Raw genomic sequence first — 19,768 nt, 5'->3', positions numbered from 1 at the left:
ATTTCCGACCAACCCAACCTCGAAGGTCAGAAAATATTAGAACCATAGATTTAAAAGGGATCCATTACACTTTCCAATCAGGGAATGTCAGTTATGTGGTTTGATGTATCATGTATTTTGACTGGAAGTCATGATTGGTAATGTTTTTACCTGGTACATATCATGCGCTTCAACATACTTTGTTTCGCCCAGCCTTAATTCATAGCAAGGCGCGATCTGCGGTTGCGTCGTTCCTGACAGCATTTTGATCGTCTCGTGGAATACTTAAATTCTTCGATCGGTATCTGGGTCTGCCAGAATCTCTCCAATACTGCTCACTTACATCATTCGACGGACAAACATTGAGAGGGAATTCCTGCTACAAAATGGGTTTCATCTGTCCCAACATTGCTGTGTGGATCATCGCAGTCATTTACCGTAAGTATGACAAACCATTACGAAACAAGTTATTGATGCATATTCGTCTTTACTGGTTCGTTAATAATTGTGATGGCTTCTGGAAATAGAATTTGTTTGGCAAGCCCTCGAGGTCACCTATATGAAGAAAGTTTCGATTCGGTCTTTGGAGTCTATCAGAAACTTTGCCAGCAGTTTCATCGGACAACATAGTGTGGTGATAGTGTTTTCTATTTATATATACCGTAAGCACTTTTCGTGTGAAGACCAATCAAGACTTAGTGACTCAGCAGTGGCACATCATTACGCCAAGAAATGAGTTTTTATCTCAGGATTTTTCTTCGGAAATGTTCCCTTTTTCGAATCAAAAAGCACATGCAATTGAAACGAAATTGAATACAAACGTTAACACAATGTAAACCATGAGTGCTACTCAACGGCATTGGCTGTTTCGACGAAAACGGTTGATTTTAAAGCCCATATGAATTTTCTTGAACTTATTAATTAACCGAATGATCGAGTTTCAAAATCTATAAGGACTATTTATGACGATTGAATGCTGATGTGAGAGAGCATTCGATTTTTTTAATAAGGTATTTTTTTTCATGGAAATGCGCTGTGTAACCCTTTACATTCCCCTTTTTTCAGAGCTGTGCTCCGCCCATCCCATAAGTGAAGAAGGTCCACCATTCAGCGAATCCAAGATAGCCAGCCTGTTTACGATTGGTACCAGGGTGGTACGTGGACCAGATTGGCAACATGGAAATCAGGTACAAATCCAAATGTCCATCGTTTGTCCATAAACTCAGTAAAAGTTTCTTTTCAAGTTCACGAAAGTCAAATGTGGTTTTTCGTTGCCCATGAACTGAAAACTTGTCACGTGAAATAAACGAAAGTTAGAGAAAGCTTTATAATAATGACCAACCATGGTGTATCTTCACGGGTTTTCAGGCTGTCTTTCAAAATCTTGATTTAATAGGCCCAGTCATTTTCCTTTTCCCCCGCTATAGTACAGTACTCCAGTCCGCCGACTGCCGTTAACTGTCGCCGAGAATACAAACTGGCTCCACTAATTTGCGCTGCAATAGCAGGGACAGTCTACTGCCTTGAACACAATAAAGCCACGTAGGATTATTTCCCAGTACCCGGAAAAGTGCAAACCGATTTAAGGACAGAAATTTAAGCTTGCCCCAAGCAAAAACAGAACTGGTATGAAATTATTGCACCTGAAATTGTATCGTTTGGAAGAAAACTAACATTGAAGGTGCATGGTTTCTAATATTGAAGGTGCATGGTTTCAAAATAATGTGCTAACTGGCCAATTGTTTTTCCAGCTAGATACACCCCCCCCCCCCCCCAAATGGGAAAAGGCTTCTCCGTTTTCTCAAACTGTATGCTATCTACCGTAGCTGAAACTTCAACAAGTTGTTGTTATAATGTACCCTATAAATTTTAAACAGTTTCGTTGCTACAAACTAATCGGAGAAAATGCATAAAAAGCAAATGATCCTCCTTTAAAGTGGTGTTGGTTTGTTTATTTACATTTTATTTGACGGTCAGTCGCTCAGTTGATTGGAGTATTATAATGCCATATATTGATTGCGGGTGTGTTTTTTTTGGGGGGGGGTGGGGTTGAATGATTGATTTGCTGGTTGGTAGAAATATACATGTAATATTTTATGCTAAGGTTCACTGCCTCCTCAAAACACAACTCTTTGTGGCAGGACGGTAATCCGCCTGGTGAGGGTAGCATCGTCACAGAACTCAGTAGCGGCAACGTTTACGTGTTATGGGACAATGGGCACAGAAATATTTATCGAATGGGAGCACAAGGGAAGTACGCCCTGAAACTTGTTGAGGATGCACCTATTCGTTTGGTTGACGGGGATGACGAACTCAGCGGTCAAGTGGAAATCAATCACGACTGGACCTGGGGAACAGTATGTGACGTCAACTGGGACATCCCGGATGCCATGGTCGTCTGTCGTCAGCTCGGCAACTTCTTAGAAGCTGTGGAGGTCAAGACGGGATCGTTCTACGGAGAGAGCGAGCGACCGATCGTGATGAACCGTGTGGCGTGTCGAGGGACGGAGAGTCGGTTGGCTGACTGCCTGTTTGTCTGTACCAGCTCTCGTCCCTGTAATACCTCACAAGTGGCCGGTGTGGTTTGCCGACCAAAACTCAGTAAGAAAGACCGTTACCACTCCTTACTATTTCTCGTATTTTAATACCAAAAACAGTTTGTCTTCACAGCAGGATTTCATTTGTCATTAAAATCATAATTAGGCACTATAGTTCGTCATTCTGATGAGACAGATCTTCATCCGATATCAAGTCTATCTTTTAATACTTCAACATTCTTTTCATCTTATTTCTTTTCCAAATCTGAAACATTCAACAGTATTCCTTATTTGTCCATGCAGTTAAACATGACTTTTAAAAAATGATGTAATTCAATCAATCGCTGTTTTGTTGAAGAAGAAAAAATCGAACAAAGTGTTTCAAGTTTAAAAGAAAATTATATTTGTTTACCAGATACGGTTCGGTTGTTGGCGATGGTTCGAACGCCGCCAGCGGACGCGTAGAGATCTACCGTGATGCGACCTGGGGACAGTTTGCGACAACGACTGGGACACGGATGACGTCCAGGTCGTCTGTCGTCAGCTGGGATTCTCCGGGGCTGTGGAAGCCAAGTCCGGGGATCACTTCGGCCAGGGGGAGGGGCCAATCCACATGGAGGGTGTGGCCTGTGATGGGTCTGAGAGTCAACTGGCTGACTGCCCGTCTCATTGCTGGCAGAAACCGGCATGTAGCCACGCCCAAGATGCTGGCGCCATCTGTCGTCAGGATGAATAAGGCATGAAACGGTTATCACGGCTTCGGTTGGTGCTAATATAAACATAATCAGCTGAAGCATTTATTCAAAGACTATGTATATTAAAGCAAATTCGTAATTCACAAGCTCATTCTATGATAGAATGATGTGTTGAAAAAAATCATATTTAGCTCACAAATACTCAAATTCAAGTTCGTTTAGTGTTAGGCCAAAAAAAAAAAATATTCGGTCTCTGGTCAGACCAAAGTTCCGGAATTGACGCGGCCACGCGGCTTTTTTTTTTTTTTTTTCCTTTTTTTTTTTCAGCTTGGATTGTACAGACAAGGTGGGTACTATTTTGCTTTTTTGGTGTCCTCATGTACATTGGTGGCCTCCATAATTTGCCTTGGTGTTTTCGATCATTTGCCTTGGTGCAATTTCCCATTCCTTGGTGCTCTTTGGTAAAAAAATTGAGGAGATGCGGAAATAGAGGGCGCTGTTGGAGCTACCGCGGAACATTTTGGAAAAAAAAAAGATCCACGCGCATGCTTAAAATCGACGCGCGCGCTGACCAGAGACCGACTTATTATTTTTTTGGCCTTAAGACAAATTTTTAGTCTATCGCTCTAGCAATACAGTCAAACAATTTACTATAGGCCCATATCTCCCCTGCCAATGCTATTTTTTAAATGGAGTAACGGACAAATATTTAAACTTTAAAACTGTTTCATCCCCTCCCCCCCCCCCAAAAAAAAAAAAATTGTCCTGCCTTTCGCGTTCCACGGTCAACTTAACTTATTAAAATGTCTTCTCTTACCAGTACTTATGTTGGGAAAATACTCCCTTAATCTTCAAAGGTTTCATCTAGAAACGTGATCTGGCCCACATCCCCTCCCTTGCATCCGGATGCTATCACAAATCGCTGGACACACCAATTACGTAATCGATGGGTTTGTCGAAACATTGGCTTCATATCCAATTCGGATTCATCTCTGGTTTTAGCACCGTTTACAAGCTTTTCATGCGTAAACCACAAAAAAATACTCTGACCAAAATACCTCAAACTATAGGATTTGATATTTGTGAATCAGAACAGGGACCCATAGTAAGTCACATAGCCCCCAAGTCAGAGGCCTATAAATCCCCTGACACCAAACCCGGAGAGAAGCCAGGGTTTCCGGAACCGTTATAATACTGATCGCCGTTTATTCCTTGAAAGGTATGACCCGAGAGTGCGTGTCTTTTAGGTCGATTTATGCGCCAAGTATTACTTGCCCGTATGCTTGGAAGTCCGGGATGAAGTGTAGATGTGTCCAAGTTTTCATGACTGCAACCGAAGATTAAGCATTATCATTATGGCGTCTCTTTTTATTTCTATGGTTCTCATTTCCGACCAACCTCGAAGGTCGGAAACTATGGGAACCATAGATTAAAAAAAAACATACTTTGGCGTCATAGGCCAAGTTTGGCCTGTTGCCATGTATCCAGATATAGATGAAGAAGAATGTCAGCTATGTGGGTTGATGTATCATGTAATTTGGTTGGAAGTCATGCGCTTGAACATACTTTGTTTCGAATACACTACATCAACAGTACTTCATAGCAAGGCGCGATCTGCGGCTGCGTCGTCCCTGACAGCATTTTGATCGTCTCGTGGAATACTTAAATTCTTTGATCGGTATCTGGGTCTGCCAGAATCTCTCCAATACTGCTCACTTACATCATTCGACGGACAAACATTGAGAGGGAGTTCCAAACAACAAAATGGGTTTCATCAGTCGCAACATTACTGTGTGGATATTGTCTGCAGTCATTTACCGTAAGTATTGAACTATTGATGCATATTCGTCTTTACTGGTTCGTTAATAATTGTGATGGCTTCTGGAAATAGAATTTGTTTGGCAAGCCCTAGAGGTCACCTATATGAAGAAAGTTTCGATTCGGTCTTTGAAGTCTATCAGAAACTTTTCTAGCAGTTTCATCGGACAACATAGTGTGGTGTTAGTGTTTTCTATTTACCGTAAGCACTTTTCGTGTGAAGACCAATCAAGTGACTCAGCAGTGGCACATCGTTACGCCACGAAATGAGTTTTTTATCTCAGGATTTTTCTTCGGAAATTTTCCCTTTTTCGAATAAAAAAGCACATATATACCATTGAAACGAAATTGAATACAAACGTTACAAAAATGTAACCCATGAAATGGAACTCTTGATCTGCATTCCTCTTAATGCTATACTCGTCGACATTGGCTGGATTTTCATTCAGTTTCGACGAAAACCGTTGATTTTAAAGACCATTTGGATTTTCTTGAACTTATTAATTAACCGAATGATCGAGTATCAAGATCTATAAGGACTCTTTATGACGATTGAATGCTGATGTGAGAGAGCATAAGGTATTTTTTCATGGAAATGCGCTGTGTAAACATTTACATTCCTCCTTTGTCAGAACTGTGCTCCGCCCATCCCATAAGCGAAGAAGGTCCACCATTCAGTGAATCCGAGATAGCCAGCCTGTTTACGATTGGTACCAGGGTGGTACGTGGACCAGATTGGAGCTATCCAAATCAGGTACAAATCCAAATGTCCATCGTTTGTTTGTCCATAAATTCAGTGATGGTTTCTTTTCAAGTTCACGAAAGTCACATGTGGTTTTCCGTTGCCCATGAACTGAAAACTTGTCACGTGAAATAAACGGAAGTTAGAGAAAGCTTTATAATTATGACCCACCATGGTGTATCTTCACGGGTTTTCGCCTGTCTTTCAAAATCTTGATTTAGGCCCAGTCATTTTCCTTTTCCCCGCTAAAGAACAGTACTCCAGTCCGCCGACTGCCATTAACTGTTCAATGACGTGGGTTAAGCCGGAGTGGGATACGGGCTGTACGATACAGTTGCCGAATGAGGAAAGGGGAAAAGCACCTTGTCTAGAACGTGTACGCGCCGGTTGCCGAGAATACAAACTGGATCCATTAATTTGCGCTGCAATCGCAGGGACAGTCGACTGCCTTGAACACAGTATAAGCAACGTAGGATCATTTCCAATTACCCGGAAAAGTGCCTATACCGATTTAAGGACAGAAAGCTTGCCCCAAGCGAAAACAGAACTGGTGTGAAATTATTGCACCTGAAATTGTATAGTTTGGAAGAAAAATAACATTGAAGGTGCATGGTTTCAAAATAATGTGCTCGCTGGCCAATTGGTTTTTTTTACGTGCATCAGCAACGGAATCCTTACACCCCCCCCCAAAAAAAAATGGGAAAAGGCTTCTCCGTTTTCTCATACTTTATGCAATCTACCGTAGCTGAAACTTCAACAAGTTAGTTGTTATAATGCACCCTTTAAATTTTGAACAGTTTTGTTGCTACAAACTATAGAGAAAATGCATAAAAAGCAAATGATCCTCCTTTAAGGTGGTGTTGGTTTGTTTATTTACATTTTATTTGACGGTCAGTCGCTCAGTTGATTGGAGTATTATAATGCCATATATTGATTGTGGGTGGGGTTTTTTTTGGGGGGGGTGGGGTTGAATGATTGATTTGCTGGTTGGTAGAAATATACATGTAATATTTTATGCTAAGGTTCACTGCCTCCTCAAAACACAACTCTTTGTGGCAGGACGGTAATCCGCCTGGTGAGGGTAGCATCGTCACAGAATTCAGGAGCGGCAAAGTTTACGTGTTATGGGACAATGGGCACAGAAATATTTATCGAATGGGAGCACAAGGGAAGTACGACCTGAAACTTGTTGAGGATGCACCTATTCGTTTGGTTGACGGGGATGACGAACTCAGCGGTCAGGTGGAAATCAATCACGATGGGACCTGGGGGACAGTCTGTGACGTCAACTGGGACATCCAGGATGCCATGGTCGTCTGTCGTCAGCTCGGCAACTTCTTAGAAGCAGTGGAGGCCAAGACGGGATCGTTCTACGGAGAGAGCGAGCGACCGATCGTGATGAACCGTGTGGCGTGTCGAGGGACGGAGAGTCGGTTGGCTGACTGCCCGTTTGTCTGTACCAGCTCTCGTCCCTGTAATACCTCACAAGTGGCCGGGGTGGTTTGCCAACCAAAACTCAGTAAGAAAGACCGTTACCACTATTTCTCGTATTTTAATACCAAAACAGTTTGTCTTCACAGCAGGATTTCATTTGTCATTAAAATCATAATTATAGGCACTATATAGTTCGTCATTCTGATGAGACAGATCTTCATCCGATATCAAGTCTATCTTTTAATACTTCAACTTTCTTTTCATCTTATTTCTTTTCCAAATCTGAAACATTCAACAGTATTCCTTATTTGTCCATGCAGTTAAACATGACTTTAAAAAAATGATATAATTCAATCAATCGCTTTTGTTAAAAACAAAAAATTCAAACAAAGTGTTTCAAGTTTTAAAGAAAGTTATATTTGTTTACCAGATAAGGTTCGGTTGGTTGGCGATGGTTCGAACGCCGCCAGCGGACGAGTAGAGATTTACCGTGATGCGACCTGGGGGACAGTTTGCGACAATGACTGGGACACGGATGACGTCCAGGTCGTCTGTCGTCAGCTGGGATTCTCCGGGGCTGTGGAAGCCAAGTCCGGGGCTCACTTCGGCCAGGGGGAGGGGCCAATCCACATGAAGGGAGTGACCTGTGATGGGTCTGAGAGTCTACTGGCTGACTGCCCGACTCATTGCTGGCAGAAACCGGCATGTAGCCACGCCCAAGATGCTGGCGCCATCTGTCGTCAGGATGAGGATGAATAAGCCACGGAGAGTTACTTATTTAGAAACATGCAGTTATTATGCTTTAGTTTGACGCTATTAATCTGTATAGCAGCATGTATTCTCATGCAGGTAGTGCATGTATAACCGAACTATGAACACTTCATGACAGAGGTGTTGAAAAGATGCACGTATTTAGCTTATTGACTATATTTGAGGATAGCTGGCAAGTATGTACATAGGCCTACACAGTGGCGCACCCAAGGTGGGGGCTCGGGGGCTTCCCCCCCCCCCCCCCCAAGAGGTTGTCAATTTTGGGGGGTTTTGGCAATTTTTTTTTAGCCCCATGATTTGACCTTGGTGATATTGGCCTATTTGCAAGCAGTATAATGGCGCCACCAACGTCAAAATAGTCCCCCCCCCCCAAAAAAAAAAAAAAACTGCGGCCATAAATTTTGGGCAATATTTTTTGAAAAAATTAACTGCTCAAAATATGAAGAAAAAAAACATTGTGAGCCCCCCCCCCCCCCAGCCAAATCCTGGAGTGCGCCACTGTACATACATTCATTTTTCTAAACACTCTCTTGCCATCTGTTTGTAAACATGTTTGAATACTACACAACGTTCAAATATTTAACATTTTTAGAATATTGATGGGGTAGTGTTTAGCAATTGCACATTGATGTTTAGGAGTTGGACACGTACTGTTAAGCATCTAAACATAATTATGTTTACAAAAAGATAGCAAGATTCAGTTAATTTGCTAAACACAATTTTTAGGAGTGTACTCTGCATGCTTTCATGAACAAAATAAAGTAACTATTAAAACTTAAAAGATGTCTTACTTTTTCCCAGTTGTGTTGCCTCCAAGTAAAAACTAAAAGATCTTCTTCTTTTTATTACAAAAAGATATTTTCGTTCCCCGAAGGTTGTTCCCAGAAACCTGTCCCTCCCTATTCGGGTGCCGATAGCTGGTAAAGTTAACTGTCGAAAGAAACTAAATGACTGACTGCGGTTTATACCTTGAAAGATTAAGACTTTGCGAACATGTGCGTTCAGGGTAGCAAAACATGTATCATTCCCGTGTTTTATATGCCGCGTATTCCCTAGAGCAGGTATTTAAAATGCCGAAAGAATCGAACAATGTCAAATTCGTACGTCAGAAATAAAACCATTCGCGTTTACATTGAGAATTGCAATTATTCTTGCATGTGCGCTCATGTATCCTGGAACGCGGCTACATATTTCATGAATGTTACTTCTTTTTTTACATTCAAAGATTGCTTGGAATCTCCTATAGCATTAATTTATGGCAAGTTGCAAATTCCGGAAGAGCTGCTGATACGACTATATGATAGTTCTCGTCTGGCTTTGCTGGAATTTTTCCAAACGGCTCACTTTAACGATCAGACGAACAGTGAGATGAGAGGGAGAACCCAACAAAATTAGTTTCATCAGTCGCAACATTGTTGTGTGGCTACTGTCTGCAGGGGGCTGTACCGTAAGTATGACAAACTATTTTGTCTACTAATTATTGCGAGTCCAAGGGCGTCAATCACTTCTCAAAAGTGGGGGGGGGGGACATACCTTGATCAAAGCGAAGTCCTAACGGTAGTTCGGGGCCCACTTTAGGGCCCCGGAAAATTTAGGAATCTAGACGTGCGATATGTGGCAATTTTTTGACCATTTTAACAAATTTTTTGAGCAACAGATCATCATTAAAACATCATTTTCGACTTTGGAGTCATTGAATCAGCTATTCTGAGCTACAGAATCAAATGTAGGCATGGGCGTCGCCAGGATTTTTTCTAGAGGGGGGCAAAAAAAATGTTTGCCAAAAAATGCTTGTATTTCTCAAAACATTCTCGATTTATCAGTTTTAGAGGGGGCAGGGACATTCCCCCCCCCCCCCCAACTCATTAAATTGACACCACTTTGTCTTTGCGCCTCTTTTTCTTTTCTTTTTTTCTTTTTTTTTCAATCCTTTTTTTTTTTTTTTTTTTTTTTTGCTTTTCCAGGGGGGGGGGGGGCAAGTGCCCCCCCCCCTTGCCCCCCCCCCCCCCCCTCGCGACGCCCATGAATGTAGGCTACAATTTTTATTCGGGACGAAAAAAGTGGGGAGTGGACAAACGATACCCGGATATCCCCCCGCCCCCCAGTTAAAAAAAATTAAACGCGGGGAACATCCCCCGTCCCCCCCCCCCCCCCCCCCCCCCCCACCAATATCGACGCCCACGATGGCGACTGAAATTATTGTGCAGCTTCTGGAAAAAATCAGATGAATTTTTTGACAATCTTAGATTGTCTCTCAAAAGTTTAGATCAAAAGTGAAGTATAGGCCTACTTTTGTAAAGCTAATATTTTATTAGGCAGAAGATTTTATTATCATTACCAAATAGAAACCTTCCAATAAAAAATCAAGCTACTATCTGTTTCTACGCCGTTTTTGACGGGTTTTCAGTTACAACGTACAGCCTATATACTCTCATATTATATCACTTGCAAAATCTATGCAGAGTGCACCGCGGCAATTAGGTCTTAATTAGGAAAATCAAAAATATAGTGGTTCGAAATTGGCTGGGTCTACAAAATCTACCGGACAGTGTCATCATAAAAACACAAATAAAGTCTCTCAGAAAAAAAAGGTATCGGCAGCAGCGGCGTGATTATTAATTATTTTAATATTGCAGATGGGTAGTAGAGGGCGCCATTCAACATGGCGGAAAAGGCAGACGACGTTTCCGACGCACCGAAGTTGTCTGAAATTTTCGAAGATTCTTGGCGAATTCAGCAAGAGCTTGAAATTTCTGATGAACCAACAAATTCTAAGTCTTATCAGGTGATAACAAATTGTCAAAATATTTTATTTAACATTAATTTGCAGAAGATTTACCCGTAATAATGACAGTTGTGTAAATTCGTGTAAATTCGTTTTAGGACCTATTTGTACACGAACGGCGCGATCGATAATGCTTGCGCTTGCACATGATGCAGTACTAGTAGTACTACTAGTTTAAGTAACTCCAGCTCCATGCTTAAGCATTGGAGCTGGAGTGGAAAAATGTTGCAACCTGACGCCACTTTTTTTCATATATCATCACAATGCAACCTGACGCTACCTCAGCGATTATGTACAAAGTCTATGAAGAGTCAAGAAAATTTTCTAAATATTTATTAACAAAATTAGATAGATTTCTCACTCAGTCTGGATTCATGTCTCATCATCATTTTGGGCACAATTGCAGAATACCCCACCACTCGATCTATGCACCTCGTAGCCGGCTACGGAGTCACGGTTGATTGCCCTCAATAAACCTTCTCAGCGCGACATGTATGTACTATGCGTCATGCTCCACTGCACTCCCACTCCGTATCCGCGTAGCCTGCAACAGGGTAGTTGGTTTGGACTTCGAATTTTTTCAGCAACTCCCATTACTTTTGTGTTGCTTCGTTCTCAAGCATTATAAGGACTCCCACTTCGTATCCGCGTAACCGCCAACAGGGTAGTTGGTTTGGACTTCGAATTTTTTCAGCAACTCCCATTCATTGTGTTGCTTCGTTCTCAAGGGGACCCCCACTCAGTATCCGCGTAGCTGGCAATGGACTTGAGTTGTTTCTTTTCAAGTGATTCCAACCTCGTAGCCAGAGAATTTAGGGTTGTATTTCCGTGTGGCGGGGTATTCTGCAATGACTCCCATTTTTGCAATGACTGACCTTCATTGACATGATATATGGAGAAAAAAGCAGCATCAGGTTGCAACATTCTTTCCAGGTCATTCATTGCAAAAATGATGATAAGACATGAATCTGGGACTGAGAAATATTGGTAATCCTTACTTTTAGGACTCCATTCCTATATAAGACTCACCAAAAGAGCTGACTAAATGACACTCAAAAGTGACATTCTGATATTTCTTGTCATATATCTGAACAGTATGACACCTTCTTGAATATCAGCAGGTTTAATTTTGTGGATAAAGACTGGCAGGGCTTTGATTTTAAAGGGAAATTAAGGAAGAAAGACGACGATGACGAACCGAAAACTGACTCAAAAACCAAGATATGCAAAAATGCGCCTTGCGCTTTCACGGTACATCATGTACATCGCACTGTGATCGCCAATTTTCTTGTCGCGTTTTTTTTTAAAGGCAAATAAAATCCGAGAACCATTTGGTTGATACGTGATAGGCCTAGTCTGGTTCCAAGAGCCAAAGATCCTGACGTTGAATACTATAGGTCAGGCGGTTGATATAGATTCGCAATTGTGTTTTTGCAATGCCGTAACAATAGCAGTTGAAAATTGCGTTACAGCTGCTGTAACTATAGCCACTGCCTTGTTTGTCTTAATATTGCGAAGACAACTTTATCCATAGACAACAGTTTAAATGTTAACTAACGTTAGTCGTTGTTTCTACTCATGATTAGTTCAACCTGAGTGAAGAGAAAAGAACTGTTTCAGACTGACTGATAACATCATTCATAATGGATTTGTTGTATTTGGCAAGGATGCACTGCACAAGGCCATCAAGATGTTAGAGCAAGCCACAGTCATGGTCAGTCAATTGAACCTGTTCAGCTCTAATGAAGAACTGGAAGAATTGCCAACTACAGATATACGGTGAGTGGGAAAGACTCTTGCATCCTGACGCCACTTTTTTTTTCATCATACATTATCTCAACAAAAGTCAGCAACTGCAGAAATGTTGAATGAAAAGGCATGAATCTGAGACTGACATTTCCAATTTTGTGTTAGAAAATACTTTGATTTTACACTCGACTCTCCATAGACTTTGTACACAACCAAAGAAGTTTGCGTCTGGATACTACATTATTTCTGGCGAGTGAATGCTGTCCAACCTCCTGCAGATTAACCTTGTCCCTAAATCAAAACTCAATTCCAAAGAAAAATGGAATGCCCTCCAAGCAATTTTCTGAAAAGAAGTTTGTAATGTCTGCAGATTCATTGAGGGTTAGATATTTGAGTTAAATTATTAAGTCAAGAAAATATCTTTTTCCTGTGTCCCCAGATACTTACTTCTGCCTGCGTTACTAGGCAGCCTCACCCTCAAGCTGACGGGGGAAGACAGACTAGCAGTGGTGGAACGCAGCAAGACGTATTTCAAAGACTTCCTCCGACGATGCAGACAGTATGGTGTGACTGAAGAGGTGGGTCACTGTGGGTTTAACTTGGGCGCTAAGCTCAGACAAGGTTAGCTTAGCAAAAAAAGAATACCAGCCAACATATCATGAGATGTATATTGGGTGTGACTGGTTACCGGGTGTTTCTCGCTTAACACATCAACTTGCTGAGCAGTATTTTGGGCCCAGTATTTGGCAATGTGTGATCGCTCACAAGAGCTCAATATGCATGACACACTGCATGCATTGTTTTGTGCATGTATGGTTCAGAGTATACACAAATAACTTTCATTTAAATGTGCACATAACAGTACAAACCTAGTCTTCAAAGGATTGTGTTTCCCTTATTAAGCAGCCTGTCCTGATCCCTGTCAACAGTGTGCTATCAACAAGATGAATCAATGGAAAGATTTCCATATACGAAGTTCACTAATTTTCCTCTGTATTGACTAACAAGCCCCCAGATAGCAATTTCATGTCATCAAAGTTAATTTGAGCAGTGAGAAAATACAAGCATTTGCTTAGAAAACACTTAGAATTTTTCAGTCCAATCTCATAGGGTTTGTACACAGGGTGTTGAGTGAACTTCGTATATGGAAATCTTTCCGAATCAATTTCAGTCTTGGGAATTCGGGCAGTGTGACCCAAGATATTCCAAGCATATACCTCGCGTGAACTGTAGTCAAGCAAATGGACATGCATGTGTGTGTTTACTACAAGGCACTGCTAGTGCTAGGAGTTACAGTCATTAAAATAAAATCAACCATTCTGACTCCCGGACACAGGAGATTCCAGAGGACCAAGAGGCCAGGTCACAACCCCCGAGCGGTCGGCCTGACCTGAGAGCCATGCAGGCCAACCGAGAGGACAAGATACGCCGCTACAAGCAAGCCAAGGAGATGGAGAGGAAAATGCAGGCATTAGGCACTCCATCTCAGATGAAAGACAAACCTGAAGATGCACAGGTAAAGTCTGGAAGCAGTCCGTCCGGCCATTCGCAGCAGTCTCCCTGGCCAGCTTGTTCTCACTTTGTCGGGCTGTGTTGACTCATTTTAGGATCAGCATTACCGGTTTTTCATACCAGTCAATGTGACAATAAAGTGGGCTAGAATTTGAAGGGAATTGTTGCCTGACGGCTGGGAGTTTTTACCAACACAAAAATGGCAGAATCATTGGGAAGTCTGGTTAAAGTACCTCTGTTTGATTTGTGCCCTTTAGCAAAGTCACTTTGATTTTTACATGTACTTGTATCCCATCCAACAGTATTTGATCCACAAAGGAGGCGTTGATTATTGTGTGGGTAAGAGTGCAGGACCCCTAGAATTGCCATGGTCCAGTGGTTACGGTGTTTGACTCGTGTACGATGGTGCGTGGGTTTCGGACCCTGCCAGGAACATGGTGTTTGTGCCCTTGGGCAAGACACACAATTGCCGCTCTCCACCTAGGAGAATGAATGGGTACCTGTGAGGGTCGAGATAGCTGATATCGGCTGCCGCGTAGTCTCGTGGCACGATGAACGGGGCAATTTAATTGTAAAGCGCTTTGAGATTGTTGATACGATGGAAAGTGCTGTGCATTACAATTTATTTATTTTATTTGAAAACCTTGGTTATAAAGCAAGTTAGATACTGCTACTTACACTTTACTTTCGGCCCCCTCCACTCCCCCCCCCCCCCAACATCCCATCCCTAACCCCCACATGAACCCTCATCCACCAGCACCCCCTCCCCAAGGTTCATGCTGAGTAACAAGCAGTAGTTTTCAAGTGCCACTTTTTGACATCCTGCTCAGAGAGAATTCTACATCCTGTGCTTGAAGACGTGGGTCAGCACGGCCCTGGAGGAGTTGGCTGGTGTCCAGCAGGAGATAGAGATACTACAGCATATGGCAAAGATGAAGTCAAGACAAGAAGAGCAGGGCGCCAACGCAGAACCCAAACCACCAAAAGAGAAACCTAGACAGGTACAGGACAAACAGACCATTCCCAAAAAATTACCAAGAGCCGCAATTTTGAACTAAAATTCTGAGCTCGTGCTCGTTAACACTGTGCATAATCAGGGTTGCAGTCAACAACAAACCAATAGTTTCAGCTCAATGCCAATATTTTAACTAACACATTAGTCCCTGTGGCGCCCGAAACCGACCTGACTATTACTCACTGTGGCACCCGAAACTGCACGTCTTTCTCTTTGTCAAAATGGATCTTTCCTGTATTGGTTTATACAATTCGTTTGGTCAGGCGACCACCTGGTCACAAGCATAAACCAAAGGTGGGCGGGGGCCTATGACCAAATCTGGAACTGTCCATTGATGCACTTGTGCACTAAATATCACACCATTTACCACAATATTATATTTATTTATAGCTCATTCAAGATATGTGCGCATTGTAACAGATGACATGAATTTACTTAATGCCATTTTCTATGACAGTACACGAATGTTATGTACTGCATGACATATTTGAAGTAAACGCACCTTTAATCTTTTTATTACTGAACAGCCGATGAAGCCCTTTATTCTGACGAGGGATGCAATTCAGGCCCAGGTATTCGGTGCAGGCTACCCTAGCGTCCCAACAATGACCTTAGAGGAATTCTACCAAAAGGAAATAGCCGAAGGAAAGATACTCCCTAACTCACAGTAAGTCATCAAATGCATCTAGAAATCAAAATGTATCAGTAAACTACAAAACTGTAAATGACTAGGTTAGCTTGATTTGATGATTTGTAAGAAAAAGCTGTATCCTTCCCGAGTGGTCTCAAGTTACCGTTGCCCGAGTTTGCTGTCTTGGTCATGTTCTAGAATCATGACTTTGGGCTATTCCATATCCATAGAGCATTGTAGATGTTGTGGCTTGGTACAACTTTACAGGACCTTAAAAATTGGGAGAGTACCAACATAGAGCTTGATAGGTCTGTTGATAGAGCCAGAGTATGGTTTTTAAATTTCCTCCATTCCTGCTCCGGTTTATGTTTAGTAAGTTCTTTGAAAATTTCGTTGGTCATTCTATTACTAGTAATTAAATCACCAAAATACACTACAAATTTTTAGACTAATAATAATAATAATAATACCGGAGTCTTATATAGCGCATGTATCTACCAACAATTAGGTACTCAAGGCGCTGGAAATTATGTCTATTATTAAAGAAAGGTGAATAAAGTTTATGAGAAATATGAGACCCAAGGGTTCACAAGGTGCTGCGGCACATATTGCAGCCACTACCAGAAACACCAGGGCAAACCCCTTCTCTTAGCGATAAGTGTTACAGGGTTCTTTAACGTGCATTACACAACACACGGGACCTACGGCTTTACGTCCCATCCGAAGGACGAAGCAATAATGGTAAAGTGCTCAAGAGCACAAGCACCATGTTCCCACGGTCAGGATTCGAACCCATGTACCACGGCACACGAGTCGAACACCGTAACCATTGGACCACAGCACCCCACTAGATTCAATCTACCAATCTCTCCCACCCCATTCTACTCCGTCTTAACCCTTCATTAATTTATCAGATGTTTTAAAATCTGACATCTCTCCTCTAGTAAAAAAAATATTATTAATTTAAATACTAGAAAGTACTAGCTTAAAAAAAAGTCACACCACTTTCCTATTGTAACTGTCAATCTATTGCACAGGAATCCAACTCCAGCCAGCCAGAGGGAGGAGGCAGAACGGAGAGAACGAGAGAAGGAGGAAGCTGTTGACAGAGACGACCCAGAGGCTCTCAGGAAAGCCAGGGAATTGGACGAGTTTAAAGACAGTAAGTTAAGTCGGCACAGATATCCTAAACAAAGGAGGAGCTTAAAATCAGGGAGAACAACAGTGTCTCTAAACACGCAGCTTTATATTAAACACATCTCTTCCTTTTCTGTCACCTCCTTGGGGGAGTGTAGCCTAGCGGTTAGGGTTTGTGACTCATGATCAGAGGGTCAGGGGTTTGAATCCAGCTACTGGCCATATCATGTCGTGTCCTTGGGCAAGCCACTTCACCCCCACTTGCCTCTCTCCACCCAGGAGTATAAATGGGTACCGGCATTAGCTGGGGAGTAACTGCGATGGACTAGCATCCCGTCCAGGGGGAATAGAAATACTCCCAGTCGTTTCATGCTACTGAAATCGGAGATAAACGCTGGCCTGATGGGTCACATTGGCTCGTGACAGACTTTACTTACTTTCAATTCTTCAAGCAATTTTGTTTGAATTCAGTGAGGCCACTTATTGTGTTTTTGTTTTCAGCTCACAAACGTGGCTGCGGAAATCGAGAGAACATGGGTTGAAGTGCGTCAGCCGTGCAGATTGGTCGACCGTCAACATTGGTTTCTATCATTTACGCAAGTCCAGCCAAAGCTAGTAGCCCAAAGGACTTCAGAGGCAATCAGCATCTCTCAATCGCCAGTATTTCGGATGGGCATTCCTTCAAAGGCTGGCTTTTTGTTAAAAATGTGTCTGTGGACAAGTGAAGTTTCAACGGGAAGTATCAGATGAAACTTGCACTGAACACATGAGGCATCGAGGATTCGGTCCTTTTGTAGCGCTGTAGTGTCACAAGGAACTAAAATCTTTGGTTTTTTTCATCCGAGTTGTACACTTCGGTGCTTGAAAACAGCTGTTGACGAGTCCAATGTTCACTATTACAGAAGCGAATCAGGACAGCAGGAATGATAAATTGCCATATCATGTTAGTCTTCTTGCAATTCTTTATGCAAAACATTGCTATCATTGTGCATATAAAGTGTTATTTAAGTGGGCTGGTATGTTTTGCAAATTGCTTCAAGCAGTCTCAATCATTTTAATAAATTGAAAAAAAAAAACATGTTATTGCCTTTCTTTTGAAGGCCAATTCTTCCTGGCGATTTTTGTGATTGTTTTCAGTATACCCTGCCAAAAGGTAGTGGAATGGCTGAAAATGATCGTCATTGCTAATTGGCGTGTTCGAAAGACTCCATGACCAAAATCACTTGAAAATATTTGAGTAGGATAATGGAAGGCCATTTAACCCATTTGTTGGGTTCAATACAACATCTCTTTCTGGGCGTCACATAGGATCCAAACCATGGGAGGCAGTACCCTGGCCAAGTTCGGGCAAGGACCATTAGTCGACTAGTGGTTGATTTGTGACATACCTTACGCCTACGCACTAATAGCAAAGTGCGAACGACTAGTCGAACGCTGGTGAAAATGTCATTGCAAAACGTCTGGATCCTGGCTCCCTGCTGTACGCTATGAACGCGCGCGACTATTGGTTACCAGCGAAGCAACCAACCCCAGTAGGTTGGTTCCAAATAGTCGACTAGCGTAGTTAACCATCGTCGACTAGACAGAGTTCGGGCAAGCGTTAGTCGACCAATGGTTAACTATAGTCCTTGCGCGAACTTGCCCCCTGCTGTTGCTTCACATTTGACCTTCGCAAATAAGATTAAAAGAAAACACAGGCCGCAGTCAAAACTACATTTGTCATGTCACATTTTATTCACTTTTGTTTTAATAGCTGTCTGACATTTTCACTGCTCTTCACATGGGAAAAAAATGTACATGTGTAATTTATTCATTGCATACGGTATTACCTATTACATGTACTACTTAATAAATAAATGGGATAAAGTGCAACCCAAACAAAAATTAGCTTGTCTCAAATTGTTCTTGTCTGATTCTTAACAAAATTCTGCTTTCTGGCAATTTTATTCCTTAATTCAAAATCGGTTTGTTCTGTACAAGTGCATGTAAAACGGTGTGTACCTAGTTCCTATTACAGTGCATCATGATAATGGGGTATAGTGGATTCCATTGTGGTTTGTGTCTTCCGAAGGACAGATAACCTTCTATGGTACAGATATCTGTCCATAATTTCCCTCTCTTTTTGTCGTCACAGACAAGTTCACAGGTCAGGGAGCTGTTTAAACTCTAAAAAAAAAAAAGTACATATTTCAGTGTCTTTAAAAAAAAAAATTATTCGAGATCAATAATGTGATTTGAATGTATCATTATTTGTGTGTGTTTTTGTCAACTTTAGTTCAGTGCATGGTCTTGAGCCTTGCGTAAAAAAAAAAGGAAAGAGCAGATCAGTCCATCATTTGCAGCTATCCAAAAAGTAACTGGCGTAATTATTGTTGAAAAAACATACTTGGGTGAAAGATAGTAAGGGGACTAAACTCCCTGTGAAATTATTCTTACTGGCATGCTGTCATTTTGAAGAAATCAACAAAAGAAGGCCTTTCCAACGGTGCTTCTTAAGTAGGAAATTCAAATTAGAAGTTCCCTTTTTTTATTCAGCGAAGCACGCGCAAGCATTGGCATGATGCACGCGCGGTTGCTATAATTCGTCGGATCAGCACACGACATCGCGTAGCTGCAATCGGCTCAGTGAGAACACGTCTCGGACGCTGAATTCAGGCCGAATTCAAAACACGATTCAGCAACTTTTGATTTGAAATCGAGATCCTAGAATGTTGTTTTTCCTCAAAATATACAGCTGAAGCTGAGCTGAAACTTCATCAGGTTAGTTGTTCAGCATCCTTCTTTAGATATTGAGCACTTTTGTTGCTTCAAACGAACAAAATGCACAAATTACAAATGATGGACTATACCTTTAAAAGCTGGTATCTCTTAGCTGAAAAGTCTTGGCATGACCATTTGAGACTTTTGAAAAAAACAATGTCATATAAAGGTTTTTCTTCTGCACTTGTTTTTTTTTTTAAAAG

At 41.8% G+C, this 19,768-nt stretch overlaps 2 protein-coding genes and 1 pseudogene across 2 annotated transcripts; all 3 read left to right on the top strand.

The window, feature by feature from the left end:
* Positions 1-365: 365 nt before the first annotated feature.
* LOC119729868 lies at positions 366-3,409 on the top strand (annotated as a pseudogene).
* Positions 3,410-4,593: 1,184 nt separating this feature from the next.
* On the top strand, positions 4,594-8,202 carry LOC119729535 (scavenger receptor cysteine-rich type 1 protein M130-like). The gene is made up of 4 exons (XM_038202137.1): positions 4,594-5,030; positions 5,662-5,783; positions 6,831-7,290; positions 7,636-8,202. The coding sequence occupies exons 1-4, from the start codon at positions 4,976-4,978 to the stop codon at positions 7,962-7,964; spliced, it is 966 nt and encodes a 321-aa protein (XP_038058065.1). The 5' UTR covers positions 4,594-4,975; the 3' UTR covers positions 7,965-8,202.
* A 2,423-nt stretch (positions 8,203-10,625) lies between these two features.
* On the top strand, positions 10,626-18,180 carry LOC119729793 (immunoglobulin-binding protein 1-like). Its single transcript, XM_038202535.1, has 8 exons — positions 10,626-10,761; positions 12,428-12,540; positions 12,950-13,088; positions 13,847-14,026; positions 14,853-15,023; positions 15,565-15,704; positions 16,706-16,830; positions 17,307-18,180. The coding sequence occupies exons 1-8, from the start codon at positions 10,639-10,641 to the stop codon at positions 17,345-17,347; spliced, it is 1,032 nt and encodes a 343-aa protein (XP_038058463.1). The 5' UTR covers positions 10,626-10,638; the 3' UTR covers positions 17,348-18,180.
* Positions 18,181-19,768: the final 1,588 nt, after the last annotated feature.

Source organism: Patiria miniata, unplaced genomic scaffold, assembly GCF_015706575.1.
Source record: "Patiria miniata isolate m_02_andy unplaced genomic scaffold, ASM1570657v1 HiC_scaffold_21, whole genome shotgun sequence".
Classification (NCBI taxonomy): Eukaryota; Metazoa; Echinodermata; class Asteroidea; order Valvatida; family Asterinidae; genus Patiria; species Patiria miniata.
The sequence above is the reverse complement of the archived record's forward strand: the minus strand, read 5'-3'. Positions and strand labels throughout refer to the sequence as shown.

Coding starts and splice junctions, on each gene's coding strand:
- LOC119729535 (XM_038202137.1), top strand. CDS start 4,976: ATGGGTTTCATCAGTCGCAACATTACTGTGTGGATATTGTCTGCAGTC. Junction 5,031..5,661: donor ATTGTCTGCAGTCATTTACC/GTAAGTATTGAA, acceptor CTCCTTTGTCAG/AACTGTGCTCCGCCCATCCC. Junction 7,291..7,635: donor GGTTTGCCAACCAAAACTCA/GTAAGAAAGACC, acceptor TTTGTTTACCAG/ATAAGGTTCGGTTGGTTGGC.
- LOC119729793 (XM_038202535.1), top strand. CDS start 10,639: ATGGCGGAAAAGGCAGACGACGTTTCCGACGCACCGAAGTTGTCTGAA. Junction 12,541..12,949: donor TTGCCAACTACAGATATACG/GTGAGTGGGAAA, acceptor CTGTGTCCCCAG/ATACTTACTTCTGCCTGCGT. Junction 13,089..13,846: donor AGTATGGTGTGACTGAAGAG/GTGGGTCACTGT, acceptor TCCCGGACACAG/GAGATTCCAGAGGACCAAGA.